Source organism: Heteronotia binoei, chromosome 20 (genome assembly GCF_032191835.1).
Source record: "Heteronotia binoei isolate CCM8104 ecotype False Entrance Well chromosome 20, APGP_CSIRO_Hbin_v1, whole genome shotgun sequence".
NCBI classification, from domain to species: domain Eukaryota; kingdom Metazoa; phylum Chordata; class Lepidosauria; order Squamata; family Gekkonidae; genus Heteronotia; species Heteronotia binoei.
Window position 1 is genome coordinate 34,007,047 of NC_083242.1, and position 24,732 is coordinate 34,031,778.

Genomic DNA, 24,732 nt, shown 5'->3' on the forward strand with positions numbered 1-24,732 from the left:
TGCCCTTCCCTAATCTTAAATTTGGTCCCACCCCAGTTGGGGTGTGGGATTCCCTGGTCCGAGTTCCAGGGAGAACTTGGAGAGGCAACATGGGAAAGTTTTAAAATTTAAAAAAAAATTAGTGAAGGATGATGGTGTCTCTTCTCGGGGGTGGGAATACCTGGAAGTGACAGTGGTTGCTCTAGCAATCGCTGGAAATTCAATGGTAAAAGTATACCATTTCCCAGTGATTCCTAGAGCTACTGCTGTCACTTCCAGTTATTCCCTAGAAGTGATATTCATAGAATTTCTGGCGAATCCTAGAGCTACCATCTTTGCTTCCAGGTATTTCCATCATCGTGCAGATGACAGTGGCCCCCATACCATGTTCCTGCCTCCCCCTCCTGACACCTGTCAGGCTGTGCATTGATCCGACATTCCTAATTATGTTGTGAATGATTTCTGTAAAAACTGGAGGAGGCCAGCTTCTCCTCCCCATCGCTATCAAAACCAGAGTGTCGCTTAGCCCCCTGGTGTAGCCTTAAGAAGAAGACTGAAGATTTATACCCCACCTTTCTCTCTGAATCAGAGACTCAGAGGGCTCACAATCTCCTTCCTCCCCCACAACAGACACCCTGTGAGGTGGGTGGGGCTGAGAGGGCTCTCACAGCAGCTGCCCTTTCAAGGACAACTCCTGCAAGAGCTCTGGCTAATCCAAGCCCATTCCAGCAGGTGCAAGTGGAGGAGTGGGGAATCAAACCCAGTTCTCCCAGATAAGAGAGCTATGGCTGACCCAAGGCCATTCCAGCAGCTTCAAGTGGAGGAGTGGGGAATCAAACCCGGTTCTCCCAGATAAGAGAGCTATGGCTGAACCAAGGCCATTCCAGCAGCTTCAAGTGGAAGAGTGGGGAATCAAACCTGGTTCTCCCAGATAAGAGAGCTATGGCTGACCCAAGGCCATTCCAGCAGCTTCAAGTGGAGGAGTGGGGAATCAAACCCGGTTCTCCCAGATAAGAGAGCTATGGCTGACCCAAGGCCATTTCAGCAGCTTCAAGTGGAAGAGTGGGGAATCAAACCCGGTTCTCCCAGATAAGAGAGCTATGGCTGAACCAAGGCCATTCCAGCAGCTTCAAGTGGAGGAGTGGGGAATCATACCCGGTTCTCCCAGATAAGAGAGCTATGGCTGAACCAAGACCATTCCAGCAGCTTCAAGTGGAAGAGTGGGGAATCAAACCGGGTTCTCCCAGATAAGAGAGCTATGGCTGACCCAAGGCCATTCCAGCAGCTTCAAGTGGAGGAGTGGGAAATCAAACCCAGTTCTCCCAGATAAGAGAGCTCTGGCTGACCCAAGGCCATTCCAGCAGCTTCAAGTGGAGGAGTGGGGAATCAAACCCGGTTCTCCCAGATGAGAGAACTATGGCTGACCCAAGGCCATTCCAGCAGCTTCAAGTGGAGGAGTGGGGAATCAAACCCGGTTCTCCCGGATAAGAGAGCTATGGCTGAACCAAGGCCATTCCAGCAGCTTCAAGTGGAGGAGTGGGGAATCATACCCGGTTCTCCCAGGTAAGAGTCCACACGCTTAACCGCTACACCAAACTGGCTATCCAGGAAGTGCCAACGGCTATGGTTCTTTATGGGCAGAAACACATATGGTATCGTACACTCAAAATAAAGTGTTGCATCGATCGATAATAAGAGGCTATTCTGATACATCAGCAACGCCTTCGAGAAAGGGCTGAAGGGCGTGCAAACAAAAACTTTCAACACCACAGCAGGTGAGCAAAGTCAAAGGAAAGAAGCTCGCCTTCGAGTACTTTGAGCTGTGGGCTTAACGCATATGAGGCCTTTGAGATGACAACACGTTCAGCTGATAAGAGCGGCACTGATAGGAAAGCGACAACCAGCACCAGGACCCAAAGGGAGCAGGGGCCTAGACAGGAACATGGACCCCGGTGGTTCTCCTTCCCAGTTTCCTCCCAACTTATTTCTCCTCTGGGCCAGAACGTTAAGCCATCTCTCCCCCTGGCCTCCCCAACCCTCTTTCCCCCCCAACAAATAGACAAAAACAAACAGGCCACCCAAATATTAAGGGAAAACAATTCAAAAGAGTCCTTCCTGCTGCCCCGTTCAGCTCAGATCTCTGAGAAAATCTCTGGATGTAAGGGAGTAACTGGAGTTGCACTTGAGGGAGGGACGGTGGCTCAGTGGTAGAGCATCTGCTTGGGAAGCAGAAGGTCCCAGGTTCAATTCCCGGCATCTCCAATTAAAAAGGGTCCAGGCAAATAGGCATGAAATACCTCCGCTTGAGACCCTGGAGAGCCGCTGCCAGTCTGAGTAGACAAGACTGACTTTGATGGACCAAGAGGGGGTCTGATTCAGTAGAAGGCAGCTTCATAGGTTCATATATGTTCATATGTACAGTTTGGGGAGGGACAGTGGCGCAGTGGTAGAGTATCTGCTTGGTAAGCAGAAGGTCCCAGGTTCAATCCCCGGCATCTCCAACTAAAAAGAGTCCAACCTCTGCTTGAGACCCTGGAGAGTCGCTGCCAGTCTGAGTAGACAAGACTGACTTTGATGGACCAAGAGGGGGGTCTGACTCAGTAGAAGGAAGAAGAAGATGAAGATATTGGATTTATATCCCGCCCTCCACTCCGAAGAGTCTCAGAGCGGCTCACAATCTCCTTTCCCTTCCTCCCCCACAACGGACACCCTGTGAGGTGGGTGGGGCTGGAGAGGGCTCTCACAGCAGCTGCCCTTTCAAGGACAACCTCTGCCAGAGTTATGGCTGACCCAAGGCCATTCCAGCAGGTGCAAGTGGAGGAGTGGGGAATCAAACCCGGTTCTCCCAGATAAGAGTCCGTGCACTTAACCACTACACCAAACTGGCTCTCCAGCTTCATAGGTTCATATGTCTAAGCAGAGGGACGGTGGCTCAGTGGCAGAGCGTCTGCTTGGGAAGCAGAAAGTCCCAGGTTCCATCCGCGGCATCTCCAACTCAAAAGGGTCCAGGCAAATAGGCGTGAAAAACCTCCGCTTGAGACCCTGGAGAGCCGCTGCCAGTCTGAATAGACGGGACTGACTTTGATGGACCGAGGGGGGTCTGATTCAGTAGAAGGCAGCTTCAGATGTTCATATGGTTTCTGAGAAGAGCGGGTAACCAGACAGCTGTGGTATCATAACTTCCCTACAGATCCAGGCAGCTGGTAGCCTTATGCAGACTTCAAGTTCAACCCCTTTCACTGCACTCTTGACCCAAAGCCCCATCTAGTGGCGTCTGCTGCAAAGATGTGGCAAAGGGCTCTTCCCCTGCACACTCCGCACGGGGCACCGAAGCCTCGGAACCCGTGAGCACAGAGCATGGGGCGCTTGCATTCAGTGCTCCAGAAGGAGCTGGGAAACGGAAACGCTCTGCGCGCAACGCAAAATGGCGCACACGTGACCTACCCCTCCCGCGGTCTGTTTCCGGCTCCCCAGAGCGGATGCCACCTCTCGAACGGCCTGCGAGTCGTCGTAGGTCGTGCTGTGAGATAAAAAGAGACGGGCACGGTGAAGAACCGGGCAGTGAGGAAAGCCCAAAGGACTAGAACTCAAGAGCATCCAATGAGGCTGGTGATGATATTGGATTTAGAACATAAGAACATAAGAGAAGTCATGTTAGATCAGGCCAATGGCCCATCCAGTCCAACACTCTGTGTCACACAGCGGCCAAATATATATATATATATATATACACACACATACACACTGTGGCTAATAGCCACTGATGGACCTCTGCTCCATATTTTTATCTAACCCCTTCTTGAAGGTGGCCATGCTTGTGGCCGCCACCACCTCCTGTGGCAGTGAATTCCACATGTTAATCACCCTTTGGGTGAAGAAGTACTTCCTTTTATCCGTTTATAGTTATTTTATAGTTATTTTATTTATTTTATTGAATTTATATCCCGCCCTTCCCTAATGGGCTCAGGACGGCTAACAAGAAACACATCGAATATTACAAACAATACACAATAAAATCAATCCACAAATTATAACCATAAAATCCAAGATGCACGTTGATGCTTCTGAATATCTATATTTGTCCGGTGGGATTGTCAATGCTGTGGGACATTTGCTACCTCCCTTTAACTGCTGAGGAAAGGAAAGGTCCCCTGTGCAAGCATCAGTCGTTTCCGACTCTGGGGTGACGTTGCTTTCACAACGTTTTCACGGCAGGCTTTTTTACGGGGTGGTTTGCCATTGCCTTCCCCAGTCATAAGAACATAAGAGAAGCCATGTTGGATCAGGCCAATGGCCCATCCAGTCCAACACTCTGTGTCACAGAAGAACATAAGAGAAGCCCTTTTGGATCAGGCCAGTGGCCCCTCCAGTCCAACACTCTGTGTCACATAAGAACATAAGAGAAGCCCTGTTGGATCAGGCCAGTGGCCCATCCAGTCCAACACTCTGTGTCACATAAGAACATAAGAGAAGCCCTGTTGGATCAGGCCAGTGGCCCCTCCAGTCCAACACTCTGTGTCACAGAAGAACATAAGAGAAGCCCTGTTGGATCAGGCCAGTGGCCCCTCCAGTCCAACACTCTGTGTCACGGAAGAACATAAGAGAAGCCCTGTTGGATCAGGCCAGTGGCCCCTCCAGTCCAACACTCTGTGTCACATAAGAACATAAGAGAAGCCATGTTGCATCAGGCCAATGGCCCATCCAGTCCAACACTCTGTGTCACATAAGAACATAAGAGAAGCCATGTTGGATCAGGCCAATGGCCCATCCAGTCCAACACTCTGTGTCACACAGTGGCCAAAAAATTTATACACACACACACACACACACACACACTGTGGCTAATAGCCACTGATGGACCTCTGCTCCACATTTTTATCTTAAACCCCTCTTGAAGGTGGCCATGCTTGTGGCCGCCACCACCTCCTGTGGCAGTGAATTCCACATGTTAATCACCCTTTGGATGAAGAAGTACTTCCTTTTATCCGTTCTAACCTGTCTGCTCAGCAATTTCATGGAATGCCCACGAGTTCTTGTATTGTAGTCATCTACACTTTCCCCCCAGCAAGCTGGGGACTCATTTGACCGACCTCGGAAGGATGGAAGGCTGAGTCAACCTGGCGCCGGCTACCTGAAAACCCAGCTTCCACCGGGGATCGAACTCAGATCATGAGCAGAGCTTAGGACTGCAGAACAGCAGCTTTACTACTCTGCGCCACGGGGCTCTTTTTAACAGTTGAAGGCAAGCTTAAATAGTTTGGCCTTACGGGCCCGGTAGAACTGTGGCAGGTCCCGCAGAGCCCTGATGTTTTCGGGGAGGGCATTCCATGGGGGGGGCTATGGTCGAAAACGCTCTGGCTCTAGCGGTGGACAGTCGAACTTCTTGCAGTCCAGGAATCTGAAGAAGAAGGGGAGGGACGGTGGCTCAGTGGTAGAGCATCTGCTTGGTAAGCAGAAGGTCCCAGGTTCAATCCCCAGCATCTCCAACTAAAAAGGGTCCAGGCAAATAGGCGTGAAAAACCTCCGCTTGAGACCCTGGAGAGCCGCTGCCAGTCTGAGTAGACAAGACTGACTTTGATGGACCCAGGGGGGTCTGATTCAGTAGAAGGCAGCTTCCTATGTTCATCAGGGGAGGGACGGTGGCTCAGTGGTAGAGCATCTGCTTGGTAAGCAGAAGGTCCCAGGTTCAATCCCCGGCATCTCCAACTCAAAAGGCAAGTAGGCATGAAAACCCTCAACTTGAGACCCTGGAGAGCTGCTGCCAGTCTGAGTAGACAAGACTGACTTCGATGGACCGAGGGTCTGATTCAGTATAAGGCAGCTTCATATGTTCATATGTATGTTCAAGAAGATCTGGGGACCCTGAACGCAGTGTTCTCTGGGGCGCATATGGGGAGAGGCAGTCCCGAAGGTAGGCAGGTCCCAGGCCATTTATCCCACCCTCCACTCCGAATTTCAGAGTCTCAGAGCGGCCCACAATCTCAACAGGTTGAGGATGGCCAAAAAGAAAAATACCGATTAGAATGTGCAGATTGATTGAACTGACTGAGAGTGATCAAAATGTGACATTCGCTGCTGGAGGATGTTGTGACGGCCGCTGGGATCCTCCGTTAAGAACATAAGAGAAGCCATGTTAGATCAGGCCAATGGCCCATCCAGTCCAACATTCTGTGTCACACAGCAGCCAAATATATATATATATATATATATATATATACACACACACACACACACACACACACACACACACTGTGGCTAATAGCCACTGATGGACCTCTGCTCCATATTTTTATCTAACCCCTTCTTGAAGGTGGCTATGCTTGTGGACGCCACCACCTCCTGTGGCAGTGAATTCCACATGTTAATCACCCTTTGGGTGAAAAAGTACTTCCTTTTATCCGTTTTAACCTGTCTGCTCAGCAATTTCATCGAATGCCCACGAGTTCTTGTATTGTGAGAAAGGGAGAAAAGTACTTCTTTCTCTACTTTCTCCATCCCATGCATTATCTTGTAAACTTCTATCATGTCACCCCTCAGTCGACGTTTCTCCAAGCTAAAGAGCCCTAAGCGTTTCAACCTTTCTTCATAGGGAAGGTGTTCCAGCCCTTTAATCATTTTAGTTGCCCTTTTCTGCGGTGTAATAGTCATAGTGTCAGAGTAGGAGCTGGGAGACCCAGGTTTGAACCCCCTCTCTTTCATGGAAGCTCGCTGGTGGTCCTTGGGCCAGTCACGCCCTCTCAGCCTAAACTACCTCACAGGGTTGTTGCGAGGATAAAAGGGGGGAGAGGAGAACGAGGTCCCCGCCGGAGAGAAAGGTGAGGTATAAATCAAATAAAGAGTGTGCAAAGAGAACCTCCGTATTCAGAAGCAGTCGACCTCTGGAACACAGTAGTAGGAGACAACCTCATGGCAAAACCCTGACCTCTGTGTCTTGATTGTTGGCCTTCCAGGACAACGGATTGGCCGCTGTGTGAGACAGGATGCTGGGCTAGACGGACCCTCCCTGGTCTGGTCCAGCAGGGCTCTTCTGATGTTCCTCTCAGGGGAAGGCCTTGGCCTCTGTGTCCTGTTGTTGGCCCTCCAGAGAACTGGGTGGCCACTGTGAGGCAGGAGGCTGGACTAGATGGACCATCTCTGGCCTGATCCAGCAGGGCTCTTCTGAGGTTCTTCTCAGGGGAAGGTCTCGGCCTCTGGGTCCTGTTGTTGGCCTTTCAGAGGAATTGGGTGGCCACTGTGTGAGGCAGGAAGCTGCACTAGATGGACCCTCCCTGGTCTTGATCCAGCAGGGCTCTTCTGATGTTCTTAAGTCTTCCCAGAGCCCACAAGTTGCCAGCATGCTAAGGACAAGGAGTTGGTTATGAAAACATGCCCATGAATTCAGCCACAAGATGGAGCCCAAGGACTGAATTCAAGAACCCGTCTCTCCTTCCAAAGCAACCGGGAGACTCGGAAAGATCCTATCTGCTTTTCTTCCAGAGGGTCTCCAGTGCATCTGTTTTCAGCTATCGAAAAGGTGACGTCAGCCATAATAACAGCTTCTATTGACATAAGTGATTGAGCCGAACAAGATGGTCTTAGTGTAGAAAAGCTGCAGTCTGCAGGGGAAAAAAACTACTGCTCGCTGCATTGCTGGTAAGAAGCAATTGTTCCATAGTACACACTTCTCTGAAGCTCTCCAACGTGGATGCAGACCTTAGATTTATCTTGTTTCGTGATGTCCATTTTAGTTATTTGCATCCTGCTTTTTGCTCTCCCGGGACAACTCAGAGCAGACTATAATGCCGTCCTCCCCCTCCTCCATTTTATCATCACAGCACCCACCCACTGGCTAGGCTGAGAGAGAAAAAAAGGGAGCAACTGAAGGGGATTCGAACCTGGCTCCCGGATCCTAGTCTGACATGCCAACAACTGCACGGACTGGCAGCTGGTCTCCAGGCACAGAAAAATAATCCTTTCAGTTGCAATTACCTGTGATTCTGGGACTGGAGAAGCAAAGGGACTGAAATGCAAAGTCCAGGTCAGCAGCGGCCCCCTCCCCACACAACATAAGAGCATAAGAGAAGCCCTGTTGGATCACACCAACGGCCCCTCCAGTCCAACATTCTGTGTCACACAGTGTGCCAGAAAAATCCAGGTGCCATCAGGAGGTCCACCAGTGGGGCCAGGACACTAGAAGCCCTCCCACTGTTGCCCCCCCAGCACCAAAAATACAGAGCATCCCTGTCCCAGACATAAGAACATAAGAGAAGCCATATTGGATCAGGCCAATGGCCCATCCAGTCCAACACTCTGTGTCACACAGGGGCCAAAAAACCCAGGTGCCATCAGGAGGTCCACCAGTGGGGCCAGGACACTAGAAGCCCTCACCCTGTTGCCCCCCCCCCCCAAGCACCAAGAAGACAGAGCATCACTGCCCCAGACAGAGAGTTCCAACAATAGGGAGGGAAGGACAGAAGGACGAAAAGACAGAAGGAAGGACAAAAGAGAAGCCATGTTAGAGCAGGCCAATGGCCCATCCAGTTCAACACTCTGTGTCACACAGGGGCCAAAAAACCCAGGTGCCATCAGGAGGTCCACCAGTGGGGCCAGGACACTAGAAGCCCTCCCACTGTTGCCCCCCCCCCCCCACAAGCACCAAGAAGACAGAGCATCACTGCCCCAGACAGAGAGTTCCAACAATAGGGAGGGAAGGACGGAAAGACAGAAGGAAGGAAAGACATAAGAGAAGCCATGTTGGATCAGGCCAATGGCCCATCCAGTTCAACACTCTGCGTCACACAGGGGCCAAAAAACCCAGGTGCCATCAGGAGGTCCAACAGTGGGGCTAGAAGCCCTCCCACTGTGCCCCTCTCCCAGCACCAAGAATACAGATCATCACTGCCCCAGACAGAGAGTTCCAACAATACGCTGTGGCTAAGAGCCACTGATGGACCTCTGTTCCAGATGCTTATCCAATCCCCTCTTAAAGCTATCTATGGTTGTAGCCGCCACCACCTCCTGTGGCTGTGAATTCCATGTGTCAATCTCCCTTGGGGTGAAAAAGGACTTCCTTTCATCAGTCCTAACCTGACTGCTCAGCAATTTCATTCAAATTCCCCCTCCTCAAATTCCTTGGGTCAGCCACAGCTCTCTTATCTGGGAGAACCAGGTTTGATTCCCCACTCCTCCACTTGCAGCTGCTGGAATGACCTTGGGTCAGCCACAGCTCTCTTATCTGGGAGAACCGGGTTTGATTCCCCACTCCTCCACTTGCAGCTGCTGGAATGGCCTTGGGTCAGCCACAGCTCTCTTATCTGGGAGAACCGGGTTTGATTCCCCACTCCTCCACTTGCACCTGCTGGAATGGCCTTGGGTCAGCCATAGCTCTCTTATTTGGGAGAACTGGGTTTGATTCCCCACTCCTCCACTTGCAGCTGCTGGAATGGCCTTGGGTCAGCCATAGCTCTCTTATCTGGGAGAACCGGGTTTGATTCCCCACTCCTCCAGTTGCAGCTGCTGGAATGGCCTTGGGTCAGCCAGAGCTCTCTTATTTGGGAGAATTGGGTTGGATTCCCCACTCCTCCACTTGCAGCTGCTGGAATGGCCTTGCGTCAGCCATAGCTCTTGTAGGGGTTGTGCTTGAAAGGACAACTGCTATAAGAGCTCTCTCAGCCCCACCCACCTCACAGAGTGTCTGTTGTGGGGTGGAGGAAGGTAAAGGCGATTGTGACCGCTCTGAGACTCTGAGATTCAGAGTATAGGGTGGGATATAAATTCAATATCTTCTTCTCCTCCCTCCCTCCCTCTCTTGTGGCTCTCAAACATCTGACGTTCATGTCTTGCAGCTCTCAAACATCTGACATGTATTCTATGGGGCTCTTAACGTTAAGCAAGTTTGGCCACCCCTGACAGCCTCTGATCTGTAACGGAGGGCTACCAGCCTGCCTTACAAGGTCACTGGGAGGATTTCAACAGGGGGCCTTGAGGAGGGTCAGAAATTGCCATTTGGACGTAACAAGAGAAAAGCCACCTTTGCTGAAATCTCAGCCCCCTCCCCGATGTCTCACCCACTTCAGGCCCTATAACCAGAACCAGCTTTTGCACCTCATGCCCCACAGGACGGCTTCTGGTCCACAGAGTCCCTGAAGTGACCCAAGCAAACCCTCGCCCCGCCCATCCGCCGCCTTCAGCTCCCACGTACTTCTTGCGCTGCTCGGCCAACGAACCGCCTCGCGTCTGCGCGAACATGTCGAAGTCGTCGCGGGGGTTGGCGGAGGGCTGGAGGGAGCCGAGCGTCCCGCTCACGTTGTTGGCGCCCAGATCTGCAGAGGAGCGGGACAAGAAAGGGATGAGGGAGAAGCCGCGGGAAGTCAAGCCGACCGAGAAACTCCTCCTCGTCGTCGTCTTTGGGGAAACACTGGCCCATTTCCAAAACTAGCTCTTCAGCAGTGTTTCCTTGGCAAAACACTCACCTAGCCCAGCGAGCTGGGTAGACAAGGTAGCTGCCGGAGGAGCGTTGTTTCCAACCATGGGGCTGACCACAGCTGGGGAGCCAGGTCCCAGGTCTATCAAGTTGTCCTCGGTCACTTCGTTGAGAACCTGCGAGGCCATGGGTCGGAAGAACCGGGAGTGAGACGTTCTGTCGGGCAACGCTTTTCGAACGCAGGCCCCGTCTCAAACATGCGAGGGTGCCCTGTTTAGCCCCGCGGATGGCACCGCGGAGAGGTGTGTCGGACAATCTTCCGAGGGTTAAGGATTTAGCGGTGGAGAAATGGTGCCCCTGACTGAAAAGCCTCACTTACCCCGTTGCTGGCGTTCTGCGTCGACCGGCCCAACCGGTACCGCTCAAACCTGCGTGGCAAAATGAGAAGAGGAGGAGAGATTAAGAAGTAACGTAAGAGTAGCCATGTTGGACGCTCTGTGTCTCACAGACTGCGATCACACATACTAAATAATGCACTTTCCAACTGGATTTTACTGGTGGGAACTGGCAAAATCCAGGTGCAACGTGCATTGGAAGTGGACTGAAAGTGCATTATTGAGTGGGTGTGATCTCAGCCACAGTGGCCAAAACCCAGGGGCCATCAAGAGGTCCACCAGCAGAGAAAGGACTGCAGAAACCCTCCCACGATTGCCCCCACAAGCACCAAGACGACAGAGCATTGCTGCCCCAGACGTAAGACATTAAAAGTTGGTGAGCCAGTTGGTGTAGTGGTTAAGTGTGTGGACTCTTGTCTGGGAAAACTGGGTTTGATTCCCCACTCCTCCACTTGCACCTGCTGGAATGGCCTTGGGTCAGCCATAGCAATCTCAGGAGTTGTCCTTGAAAGGGCAGCTGCTGTGAGAGCCTTTCAGCCTCACCCACCTCACAGGGTGTCTGTTGTGGGAGGAGAAGATATAGGAGATTGTAAGCCGCTCTGAGTCTCTGATTCAGAGAGAAGGGCGGGGTATAAATCTGCAATTCTTCTTCTTCTTCTTCTAAAAAGCAGAAAGCTGTAGAGACTCCCTTGGTGACAATCCCAGGAGGCAAGAAGGAGGAACCTGCCCATCCAAGTACATTAGAAGAAGAAAATATTGGATTTATATCCCGCCCTGTACTCTGAATCTCAGAGCGGTCACAATCTCTTTTACCTTCCCTCCCCGCCACATACAACAGACACCCTGTGAGGTAGGTGGGGCAGAGAGAGCTCTTACAGCAGCTGCCCTTTCAAGGACAACTCCTGCGAGAGCTATGGCTGACCCAAGGCCATTCCAGCAGCTGCAAGTAGAGGAGTGGGGAATCAAACCCGGTTCTCCCAGATAAGAGAGCTCTGGATGACCCAAGGCCATTCCAGCAGCTGCAAGTGGAGGAGTGGGGAATCAAACCCGGTTCTCCCAGATAAGAGAGCTCTGGCTGACCCAAGGCCATTCCAGCAGCTGCAAGTGAAGGAGTGGGGAATCAAACCCGGTTCTCCCAGATAAGAGAGCTGTGGCTGACCCAAGGTCATTCCAGCAGCTGCAAGTGGAGGAGTGGGGAATCAAACTGAGTTCTCCCAGATAAGAGTCCTCACCCTTAACCACTACACCAAACTGGCTCTTTGGGGTGGGTGCATAAAAGAGGTTTATGGTGCTGTTCAAGGAAAGGGACGTGACTCCTGAATTTACTGCAGCAGCTGAAACCTTAATGCATTGCAGAGAGCAAATGTGATGTCCTTCTCAGGGGAAGGCCTCGGCCTCTGTGCCCTGCTGTTGGTCCTTCAGAAGAACTGGTTGGCTACTAGGTGAGATGGGATGCTGGACTGGATGGACCCTCACTGTCTGATCCAGCAGGGCTCTTCTGACATTCTTATAGAGGGAAGGCGTGAGACAGGAGTCTGGACTAGACAGACTTTCACTGATCTGGCCCAGCAGGGCTCTTCTGATGTTATGTTCTTAACTGGAGATGCCAGGGGCTCTTAACTGGAGATGCCAGGGGCTCTTAACTGGAGATGTGTGGGCTCTTATCTGGGAGAACCGGGTTTGATTCCCCACTCCTCCACTTGCAGCTGCTGGAATGGCCTTGGGTCAGCCAGAGCTCTCTTATCTGGGAGAACCGGGTTTGATTCCCCACTCCTCCACTTGCAACTGCTGGAATGGCCTTGGGTCAGCCATAGCTCTCTTATCTGGGAGAACCGGGTTGGATTCCCCACTCCTCCACTTGCAGCTGCTGGAATGGCCTCGGATCAGTCATAGCGCTTGCAGAGCTGGCCTTGAAAGGGCAGCTGCTGTGAGAGCCCTCTCACAGGGTGTCTGTTGTGGGGGGAGAAGATCTAGGAGATTGAAAGCCGCTCTGAGTCTCTGATTCAGAGAGAAGGGCGGGGTAGAAACCTGCAATCCTCCTTCTCCTTCAACCAGACGCTCTACCACCGATCCACGTCCCCACCTCGATCAGACCAGCAAAACCCAGACGGCCTCTTGCAAAGCCACATTCATCCCTCCCTGTGACGGAGCTCCTGCTGTGTTTAGCTGAGGCAAAAGGGGAGTTAAGAGCTTGAGGAGGGACTGGGAAGGGCCACCTTTCGTATCGGAGGAAGACGTTGTTCAGGTCGTCGTTCACGTGCAGGAGCTCTTCCGTGACTTCTTCGTTGGACACCCGGGAGATGAGTTCCACGATCCTTTGCTGCATGGCTCGACACGTCCGGTTCAGCTCCTGGGGGAGGAACGAAATAACGGGACGCTTAGGGGTGATGCGGCACGCACACTCGAAAAGAAGCAACTCCCTGAGTCGATGGGGCAGGGGGCTTTTGCAGGGAGTTCCTCTGTTTAATCTGAGCCAGGATCACAGTGTAAAGCGGGAGGAGGTTGGTACAAAAGCGGGCAGCCCCGACCCTGTGGCAGAATGTGCGTGTTGAGCCCCCGGCCCCAACTGGTCCATCTTCAATGGCGACAGAAGTGTACCCATCTGTGAAAGCCAGAGGGAATGAGACACAGAGAGAGAGCTTCAAGAGGGGATTGGATAAGCATATGGAGCAGAGGTGGCTATTAGCCACAAGGTGTAGAGCGCGGGTAGGGAACAGTGGCTCTCCGTTTTCGTTTTTGTTTTTTGCCTACAACTCCCATCAGCCCCAGCCATTGGCCATGCTGGCTGGGGCTGATGGGAGTTGTAGGCAAAAAACAGCTGGAGAGCCACTGTTCCCTACTCCTGGTCTAGAGGGAACACAATGTCTGGGGCAGTGATGCTCTGTATTCTTGGTGCTTGGGGGGGGGGGCACAGTCGGAGGGCTTCTGGTGTCCTGGCCCCACTGATGAACCTCCTGATGGCACCTGGGGGTTTTTTTTGTGGCAACTGTGTGAAACAGAGTGTTGGACCGGATGGGCCCTTGGCCTGATCCAACATGGCTTCTCTTATGTTCTTATGGCCCCACTGATGGACGTCCTGATGGCACCTGGTTTTCTGGCCACTGTGTGACACAGAGTGTTGGACTGAATGGCTTTTGTTCTGGGGCAGGAATGCTCTGTATTCTTGGTGCTTGTGGGGGCACAGTGGGAGGCCTTCTAGTGTCCTGGCCCCACTGATGGACCTCTTGATGGCGCCTGGTTTTTTTGGCCACTTTGTGACACAGAGTGTTGGACTGGATGGGCCACTGGCCTGATCCAACATGGCTTCTCTTATGTTCTTTTGTAACACAGAGTATTGGACTGGATGGGCCACTGGCCTGATGCAACAGGGCTTCTCTTATGTTCTTAAGTGACACACAGTGTTGGACTGGATGGGCCACTGGCCTGATCCAACATGGCTTCTCTTATGTTCTTATGTGACACAGAGTGTTGGACTGGGTGGGCCACTGGCCTGATCCAACATGGCTTCTCTTATGTTCTTATGTGACTCAGTGTTGACTGGATGGGCCATTGGCCTGATCCAACATGGCTTCTCTTATGTTCTTATGTGACACAGAGTGTTGGACTGGATGGGCCACTGGCCTGATCCAACAGGGCTTCTCTTATGTTCTTAAGTGACACACAGTGTTGGACTGGATGGGCCACTGGCCTGATCCAACATGGCTTCTCTTATGTTCTTATGTGACACAGAGTGTTGGACTGGGTGGGCCATTGGCCTGATCCAACATGGCTTCTCTTATGTTCTTATGTGACTCAGTGTTGACTGGATGGGCCATTGGCCTGATCCAACATGGCTTCTCTTATGTTCTTATGTGACACAGAGTGTTGGACTGGATGGGCCACTGGCCTGATCCAACAGGGCTTCTCTTATGTTCTTATGTGACACAGAGTGTTGGACTGGATGGGCCACTGGCCTGATCCAACATGGCTTCTCTTATGAGAGAGAGAGAATGAGAGAAAAGCAAGGGGACAGAAGAAGTAATGTTGGCCCTTCACTACCCAAAGAAGTCTTGGGGCAGCTTACAATCGCCTTCTCTTCCTCTCCCCACAACAGACACCCTGTGAGGTAGGTGGGGCTAAGAGAGCTCTGACAGAAACTGCCCTTTCGAGGGCAGCTCCGAGAGAACTGGGACTGGTCCAAGATCACACCATCAGCTGCACGTGGCGGAGGAGTGGGGAAATCAAATCATGGCTCCTGTCTGTGTGAAGCTGTCTTACCAATCAGAAGTGGGGAATCAAACCTGGTTCTACAGATTAGTGTCCGCTGCTCTTTAACCAAACTGGGGTAGGAAAGAAGCTGCCTTCTACTGAATCAGACCCTTGGTCCATTGAGGTCAGCCGTGGCTACTCAGACTGGAAGTAGCTCTCCAGGGTCTCAGGCAGAGGTCTTTCCCATCCCCTGCTGTCTGGTCCTTCTAAACTGGAGATGCCGGAAATTTGAACCTGGGAACTTCCACATGCCAAGTTCTGCAACCGAGCCACAGTCCCTTTCCAAATACATAAAGCTGCCTTAGACTCAGAGCTTTTTTTGTAGGGGGAACTCCTTTGCGTATTAGGCCACACACTCCATGTAGCCAATCCTCCAAGAGCTTACAGGGCTCTTAGTACAGGAGCTTTGTAAGCTCCCGGAGGATTGGCTACATCAGGAGTGTGTGACCTAATATCCGAAGGAGTTAATAAGAACATAAGAGAAGCCATGTTGGATCAGGCCAGTGGCCCATCCAGTCCAACACTCTGTGTCACACAATGGCAAAAAATTTTATATATACACACACACTGTGGCTAATAGCCACTGATGGACCTGTGCTCCATATTTTTATCTAAACCCCTCTTGAAGGTGGCTATACTTGTGGCCGCCACCACCTCCTGTGGCAGTGAATTCCACATGTTAATCACCCTTTGGGTGAAGGACTTCCTTCTATCCGTTTTAACCTGTCTGCTCAGCAATTTCATCGAATGCCCACGAGTTCTTGTATTGTGAGAAAGGGAGAAAAGTACTTCTTTCTCTACTTTCTCCATCCCATGCATCATCTTGTAAACCTGCTACAAAGAAAGCCCTGGTTATAATGAATCCGTCAAAGACAGACTGGCAGCGGCTCTCCAGGCAGAATCTTTTCCCATCACCTCCTGCCTGGTCCTTTTAATGGGAGGTGCAGGCAGGGGTGGAATTCTATCAGGAGCTCCTTTGCATATTAGGCCACACACCCCTGATGTAGCCAATCCTCCTGGAGCTTACAAAAAAGAGCCTTGTGAGCCCTTGGCGGATTGGCTCCATCAGGGATGTGTGGCCTAATACGCAAAGGAGCTCCTGCTAGAATTCCACCCCTGGATGCAGGGGGTTGAGCGTGCACGTCAAGCAGGTGTTCTACCGTAAAGCCACAGTCTCTCCCCCTAAAAACTGTACTAACCAGAGCTGCCCCTGCTTAGCTCCTGAGATCCGATAAGATCAGGCGAGCCTGCGAAAATGCCGTGAATCCATACAGCTGGGGCATCGGAGCACATGAGACACTGGATTCCCACTTACAAAAAAAAGATCAGCTGCTTTGGAAACGAAGAAGTCAACCGCAGACCATCTTTCAAGGGAGGAAACTCGGAAAATTAGGGGTCTTTTTGTAGAAAAAAGAGGTGCTGAAGCTCATTAGCACAACTTATTTGCATATGCCACACACCCTTGACATCACTGGAAGGTATAGTAAATTATATCAGCTAAGCATCTACCTGAAAAAGCTTCCTGAATTAGAATTGTCACAATAAAACCTTCCTCGCATCATACTTGTTCAATTACTTTCTCCTATGTGGCCACAGTGGCATGAGGAAGATGAAGAAGAAGAAGATATTGGATTTCTATCCTGCCCTCCACTCCGAAGAGTCTCAGAGCGGCTCACAATCTCCTTCATCTTCCTCCACCACAACAGACGCCCTGTGAGGTAGATGAAGATATTGGATTTATATCCCGCCCTCCACTCCAAAGAGTCTCAGAGCGGCTCACAATCTCCTTTCCCTTCCACCCCCACAAAAGACACCCTGTGAGGTAGATGAAGATATTGGATTTATATCCCACCCTCCACTCCGAAGAGTCTCAGAGCGGCTCACTATCTCCTTTACCTTCCTCCCCCCCACAACAGACACCCTGTGAGGTAGATGAAGATATTGGATTTATATCCCGCCCTCCACTCCGAAGAGTCTCAGAGCGGCTCACAATCTCCTTTCCCTTCCTCCCCCACAACAGATACCCTGTGAGGTAGATGAAGATATTGGATTTATATCCCGCCCTCCACTCCGAAGAGTCTCAGAGCGGCTCACAATCTCCTTTCCCTTCCTCCCCCACAACAGACACCCTGTGAGGTAAATGAAGATATTGGATTTATATCCCGCCCTCCACTCCGAAGAGTCTCAGAGCGGCTCACAACTTCCTTTACCTTCCTCCTCACAACAGACACCCTGTGAGGTAGATGAAGATATTGGATTTATATCCCGCCCTCCACTCCGAAGAGTCTCAGAGCGGCTCACAACCTTCTTTACCTTCCTCCCCCACAACAGACACCCTGTGAGGTAGATGAAGATATTGGATTTATATCCCGCCCTCCACTCCAAAGAGTCTCAGAGCGGCTCACAACCTTCTTTACCTTCCTCCCCCACAACAGACACCCTGTGAGGTAGATGAAGATATTGGATTTATATCCCGCCCTCCACTCCGAAGAGTCTCAGAGTGGCTCACAATCTCCTTTCCCTTCCTCCCCCACAACAGACACCCTGTGAGGTAGATGAAGATATTGGATTTATATCCCGCCCTCCACTCCGAAGAGTCTCAGAGCGGCTCACAATCTCCTTTCCCTTCCTCCCCCACAACAGACACCCTGTGAGGTAGATGAAGATATTGGATTTATATCCCGCCCTCCACTCCGAAGAGTCTCAGAGCGGCTCACAATCTCCTTTCCCTTCCTCCCCCACAACAGACACCCTGTGAGGTAAATGAAGATATTGGATTTATATCCCGCCCTCCACTCCGAAGAGTCTCAGAGCGGCTCACAACTTCCTTTACCTTCCTCCTCACAACAGACACCCTGTGAGGTAGATGAAGATATTGGATTTATATCCCGCCCTCCACTCCGAAGAGTCTCAGAGTGGCTCACAACCTTCTTTACCTTCCTCCCCCACAACAGACACCCTGTGAGGTAGATGAAGATATTGGATTTATATCCCGCCCTCCACTCCGAAGAGTCTCAGAGTGGCTCACAATCTCCTTTCCCTTCCTCCCCCACAACAGACACCCTGTGAGGTAGATGAAGATATTGGATTTATATCCCGCCCTCCACTCCGAAGAGTCTCAGAGCGGCTCACAACTTCCTTTACCTTCCTCCCCCACAACAGACACCCTGTGAGGTAGATGAAGATATTGGATTTATATCCTGCCCTCCACTCCGAAGAGTCTCAGAGCGGCTCACAACCTTCTTTACCTTCCTCCCCCACAACAGACACCGTGTGAGGTAGATGAAGATATTGGATTTATATCCCGCCCTCCACTCCGAAGAGTCTCACAGCGGCTCACAATCTCCTTTCCCTTCCTCCCCCACAACAGATACCCTGTGAGGTAGATGAAGATATTGGATTTATATCCTGCCCTCCACTCCGAAGAGTCTCAGAGCGGCTCACAACCTCCTTTACCTTCCTCCCCCACAACAGACACCCTGTGAGGTAGATGAAGATATTGGACTTATATCCCGCCCTCCACTCCGAAGAGTCTCAGAGCGGCTCACAATCTCCTTTCCCTTCCCCCCCACAACAGACAACCTGTGAGGTAGAAGATATTGGATTTATATTCCGCCCTCCACTCCGAAGAGTCTCAGAGCAGCTCACAATCTCCTTTACCTTCCTCCCCCACAACAGACACCCTGTGAGGTGGGTGGAGCTGAGAGGGCTCTGCCAGCAGCTGCCCTTTCAAGGACAACCTCTGCCAGAGCTATGGCTGACCCAAGGCCATTCCAGCAGCTGCAAGTGGAGGAGTGGGGAATCAAACCCGGTTCTCCCAGATAAGAGTCCGCTCACTTAACCACTACACCAAACTGGCTCTCCATGAGAAGATTTCCATCTGTCTGTTTGATATGTTTTGATTATTTCCCCCTTTTTGGTGGGGGAAAATATTAGAAAGTTCATCAGACCTTAGAGCCCAGAAACATTCTCACAGGGGGGGTTGAACAATGGAGCCCAGAAGCAAGGGGGTTTTTTTGGAGGGGGTAAGAAAAAAAGAGCACAATAAAATTTAGAGATTCTGGAGTTCCACTCCTGTGAGCTCCAGCTCGAAATGAGGCCTGCTGAAAAGCAAAACGAATTCCAGCAGAATGCTAGATGCATTAAGGGCAAAGGAAGAGAATCGGGATTGTGTGCCCAAACGCACAGCCGCTGTGCCGTAGATTGTCACAGAAACGGGCCTCTGGAGGATTCCGGAGGTTACAGTGGCCTGCCCCGCCTGCTGTTATCAGAGCTGTTATTCACCCGTTTTGGAAGAGAGGCCTAGCGGTTTAAACCCCAAGGGGTGGGAAACGGCCCGGAGGGAAACCAAAGGTTGAGAGCCAGGGACAACAGACATCATACCGGGAAACAGGAACGTCAACGGCAAGCGCTCGGGGTCAAAGGCAAATGCTCCGAAAAAACAGCAGTCTTTTCGCCTGCTTTTTTTTTTTACCTGCTGCGACCACAAAAGAAGCGCGTCAGGAGCAAGCCCCGGGCGCTGCAGAAGACACCGTCCTTTGTGAGAGACAGGTCCGGACCGGATTGAATTGTGGAGGTTCACCGTGCGGTTTTGGAGACGACAGCGCTCGGGAGAGGCTATGCTGCAAGAGGCGTACAAACAGGGCTGCGGGGAAAAGAAACGTGGGCCAGGAAGGAGGAGCTCTCCGATACTGCCTGCTGGGATCAGTTACAGAAGTGGGTGAAAGCCCCAGAACCTGGGTTTAGAGGCTCGGGGCTTAGAACCAGTTTGGTGTTGGGGTTAAGTGTGCAGACTCTTATCAAGGAGAATCAGGTTTGATTCCCCGCTCCTCCACTTGCACCTGCTTGAATGGCCTTGGATTAGCCATAGCTCTCGTAGGAGTTGTCCTTGAAAGGGCAGCTTCTGGGAGAGCTCTCTCAGCCCCACCCACCTCACAGGGTGCCTGTTGTGGGGGAAGGAGATAAAGGAGATTGTGAGCCGCTCTGAGACTCTGATTCAGAGAGAAGGGCGGGGTTTAAACCTGCGGTCTTCTTCTTTTCTTTCAGCCCCATTTACCTCCAAGGGTGTCTGTTGTGGGAAGCGTTAGGGAAAGGAGATTTGTAAGCCGCTCTGAGACTTCTGAGTGAAGGGCGGGGTATAAATCCAATCTCTTCTTCTGCCCACGAAGACACTGGGATTCACTGAGTCATCAGACCTAGTAATGATGTATAGTTGCATCACTTCAGGCTGCAGGTAGGGGGCAGCACCTTGGGATAATTCAGGCCCACCCACTCAGAGAAAAGGAAAAGAGACCCAGCGTGGCGCAGTGTTTAGAGGCCCGGAGTCAAATCTGGAGGACCCAGGTTCAAATCCCTGCTCTGCCATGGAAGCCTGCAGGGTGGCCATGGGCTGGTCACATCCTCTCGTGCTAGAACATAAGAGAAGCCATGTTTGAGCAGGCCAATGGCCCATCCAGTCCAATACTCTGGGTCACATAAGAACATAAGAGAAGCCATGTTGGATCAGGCCAATGGCCCATCCAGTCCAATACTCTGGGTCACATAAGAACATAAGAGAAGCCATGTTGGATCAGGCCAATGGCCCATCCACTCCAACACTCTGTGTCACATAAGAACATAAGAGAAGCCATGCTTGAGCAGGCCAATGGCCCATCCAGTCCAACACTCTGTCACATAAGAGCATAAGAGAAGCCATGTTGGATCAGGCCAATGGCCCATCCAGTCCAATACTCTGGGTCACATAAGAACATAAGAGAAGCCATGTTGGATCAGGCCAATGGCCCATCCACTCCAACACTCTGTGTCACATAAGAGCATAAGAGAAGCCATGTTGGATCAGGCCAATGGCCCATCCACTCCAACACTCTGTGTCACAGAAGAACATTAGAGAAGCCATATTGGAACAGGCCAATGGCCCATCCAGTCCAACACTCTGTGTCAAATAAGAACATAAGAGAAGCCATGTTGGAGCAGGCCAATGGCCCATCCAGTCCAACACTCTGTGTCACAGAAGAACATTACAGAAGCCATATTGGAACAGGCCAATGGCCCATCCAGTCCAACACTCTGTGTCACATAAGAACATAAGAGAAGCCATATTGGATGAGGCCTATGGCCCCTCCAGTCCAACACTCTGTGTCAAATAAGAACATAACAGAAACCATGTTGGATCAGGCCAATGGCCCATCCAGTCCAACACTCTGTGTCACATAAGAACATAAGAGAAGCCATGTTGGATCAGGCCAATGGCCCATCCAGTCCAACACTCTGTGTCACACAAGGGCCAAAAACCCAGGTGCCATCAGGAGGTCCATCAGTGGGGCCAGGACACTAGAAGCCCTCCCACTGTTGCTCTCCCAAGAACCAAGAATACAGAGCATCACTGCCCCAGACATAAGAACACAAGAGAAGCCATGTTGGATCAGGCCAATGGCCCATACAGTCCAACACTCTGTGTCACACAGTGGCCAAAAAACCCAGGTGTCATCAGGAAGTCCATCAGTGGGGCCTGAACACTAGAAGCCCTCCCACTGTTGCCCTCCCAAGCACCAAGAATACAGGGCATCACTGCCCCAGACAAAGTGTTCCGACAATACACTGCGGCTAATAGCCACTGATGGACCTCTGCTCCAGATGTTTATCCTTATTTCCTCCCTCCCTCCCTCCCATCCATCTTGTGGCTCTCAAACATCTGACATTCATGTCCTGCGGCTCTCAAACATCTCACATTTATTCAATGGGGCTTTTACATTAAGCAAATTTGGCCACCCCTGCCTTACACAGAATCAGACCCGCTGTCAGCAATGTCTTTTATTGACTCTCCAGGTGTCTCAGGCAAGTGGCTCTCCAGGTGTTTTCCCATCCACCTCCTGCCTGGCCATTTTAACCGGAGATGCCGGAAAATGCCCTGCCTGGTCCTTTTAACTGGAGAAACTGGGGATTGAACCTGGGACCTTCTGCATGCCAAGCAGAGTCTCTGCCACTGAGCCACAAACCCTTGTAAAGCAAAAAGGGATCCAAAGCATCCATTTTCTCCAGGGGAACCAATCTCCATAGTCTGGAGACGGGAGGGTGGCATTGCTAACACCCACCGAAGAGACACGAGCAGGATTCTGACTCCGCCTGCTCAGGATTGCACTGAAACCGAACGTGAAAATCTCGCCCCGTTGACTTGCCTGCAGTAACTCAAGGTCTGAAGGGTCTTCCTGGCCGGGCACCATTTCCGTGAGCATCTCCGACATCACTTTGGTGTTCCCGCGAACAACGTCCAGTTCGTTGCGCAGCCGTGCAACCTGTCATAAGAACATAAGAACATAAGAGGAGCCATGTTGGATCAGGCCAATGGCCCATCCAGTCCAACACTCTGTGTCACAGAAGAACATAAGAGAAGCCACGTTGGATCAGTCCAATGGCCCATCCAGTCCAACACTCAGTGTCACTTAAGAACATAAGAGAAGCCATGTTGGATCAGGCCAATGGCCCATCCACTCCAACACTCTGTGTCACTTGAGAACATAAGAGAAGCCATGTTGGATCAGGCCAATGGCCCATCCAGTCCAACACTCTGTGTCACAGAAGAACATAAGAGAAGCCATGTTGGATCAGGCCAATGGCCCATCCAGTCCAACACTCTGTGTCACATAAGAGAAGCCATGTTGGATCAGGCCAGTGGCCCATCCAGTCCAACACTCTGTGTCACATAAGAACATAAGAGAAGCCATGTTGGATCAGGGCAATGGCCCATCCAGTCCAACACTCTGTGTCACATAAGAGAAGCCATGTTGGATCAGGCCTGTGGCCCCTCCAGTCCAACACTCTGTGTCACACATAAGAACATAAAAGAAGCCATGTTGGATCAGGTCAATGGCTCATGCAGTCCAACACTCTGTGTCACATAAGAGAAGCCATGTTGGATCAGGCCAGAGGCCCATCCAGTCCAATACTCTCGGTCACATAAGAACATAAGAGAAGCCATGTTGGATCAGGCCAATGGCCCATCCAGTCCAACACTCTGTGTCACTTAAGAACATAAGAGAAGCCATGTTGGATCAGGCCAATGGCCCATCCACTCCAACACTCTGTGTCACTTGAGAACATAAGAGAAGCCATGTTGGATCAGGCCAATGGCCCATCCAGTCCAACACTCTGTGTCACATAAGAGAAGCCATGTTGGATCAGGCCAATGGCCCATCCAGTCCAACACTCTGTGTCACATAAGAGAAGCCATGTTGGATCAGGCCAATGGCCCATCCACTCCAACACTCTGTGTCACTTGAGAACATAAGAGAAGCCATGTTGGATCAGGCCAATGGCCCATCCAGTCCAACACTCTGTGTCACTTAAGAACATAAGAGAAGCCATGTTGGATCAGGCCAATGGCCCACCCTGTCCAACACTCTGTTTCACGTAAGAGAAGCCATGTTGGATCAGGCCAATGGCCCATATATATATATATATATATATATATATATATATATATATATATATATATATATATATATATATATATATATATATATATATATATACACGCACACACTGTGGCTAATAGCCACTGATGGACCTCTGCTCCATATTTTTATTTTTGTTGGGAGAGAGTGTCCCGCGCTCCCTCGACAGGCTCAGGGCGGCTAACCGCAGTTTATAAACATTAGCAATTTACAAACATATTCAAATTAAATACATTAAAGAAACATCTCCATACATATTAAAAAATCCATGAGGGCAAGCTTCTGATTTCCATTCTATTAGTTCAGTGAGACTGTCGATGCTGAAGGCAAGAGCCCCCTCCCCCTAACCGTTAAAGGCGAGTTTGAATAATTCGGTCTTACAGGCCCTGCGGAACCGTGGCAGGTCCCTCAGGGCCCTGATGTTTCTGGGGAGGGCATTTGGATTTTGTTCCCCCCCCCAAAAAGGAAGCTTGTTTCTGAAGTCTCACGTGCAGTTTAAAAAAGAGAGAAAGAGAGAGAGAGAGAGAGAGAGAGAGGCTCCCGCAAGGTCTCTCTTCCCCCTCCACCTGCGATACCTGTTCGGTATTTGCAGTGATGGGGCCGCTCATGTTCAGAGGCGGAGCCTGCGGGGCCGGGTAGGCTGTCGGGGGAGGCGACGGGTAGGGGCTGGCGCTCACCCTGGGCTGAGATTGGGACTTGTGCATGACGGCTGCTGGGTCGACTTCGGGGACGCTCTGCAAGGGAGAAAAGAGGGAAAGGGAGGCAGCGTTGTGATGCGGGGCACGCCCCTCCTGTGAGCAGTGTTCCCTCTGAGCTGAGTTAGTGTGAGCTAGCTCACAGATTTTGAGCCTCCAGCTCGCACGTTTTTGTCTCGGCTCAGGAAGGAGAGCCCCAGAGCACACGCGTTGATGCAGCAGCTCGCAGCTTTAAGGCCAGTAACTCACAAAGTAGAATTTCTGCTCACAGGACTCCGCAGCTTAGAGGGAACGCTGCCTGCGACAGCTGCAGATGTTCTACAGTTGCTTTGGCAGCGGGAAGTGCTATCAAGCTGTAACTGACCTATGGGCTTGCAAGGCAAGAGATGTTCGGAGGAATTTCCTTGCCCGTCTCCCACCCAAGTACTAGGCAGCACTGGCCCTGTTTGGCTCCCAGAACCTGACGAGATCCAGCCGTCCAGGGAGGCCTTTCTCTCTTTCAGTCACTTCTCCAAGCCAAGCCAGCCAGCAGCTTGGCAAACGCATTTAAAGTTAAAGTTGCT

The 24,732-nt window shown here is 51.3% G+C and overlaps 1 protein-coding gene across 1 annotated transcript in view; it reads right to left on the reverse strand.

The window, feature by feature from the left end:
* TOM1L2 (target of myb1 like 2 membrane trafficking protein) overlaps positions 1-24,732 on the reverse strand; it is a 67,991-nt gene that overhangs the window by 18,118 nt on the left and 25,141 nt on the right. The window contains 7 exon segments of the mRNA XM_060260849.1: positions 3,424-3,499; positions 10,160-10,280; positions 10,431-10,557; positions 10,761-10,809; positions 12,993-13,126; positions 22,200-22,316; positions 24,050-24,208. Of these exon segments, the coding sequence (XP_060116832.1) occupies positions 3,424-3,499; positions 10,160-10,280; positions 10,431-10,557; positions 10,761-10,809; positions 12,993-13,126; positions 22,200-22,316; positions 24,050-24,208 (783 nt within the window).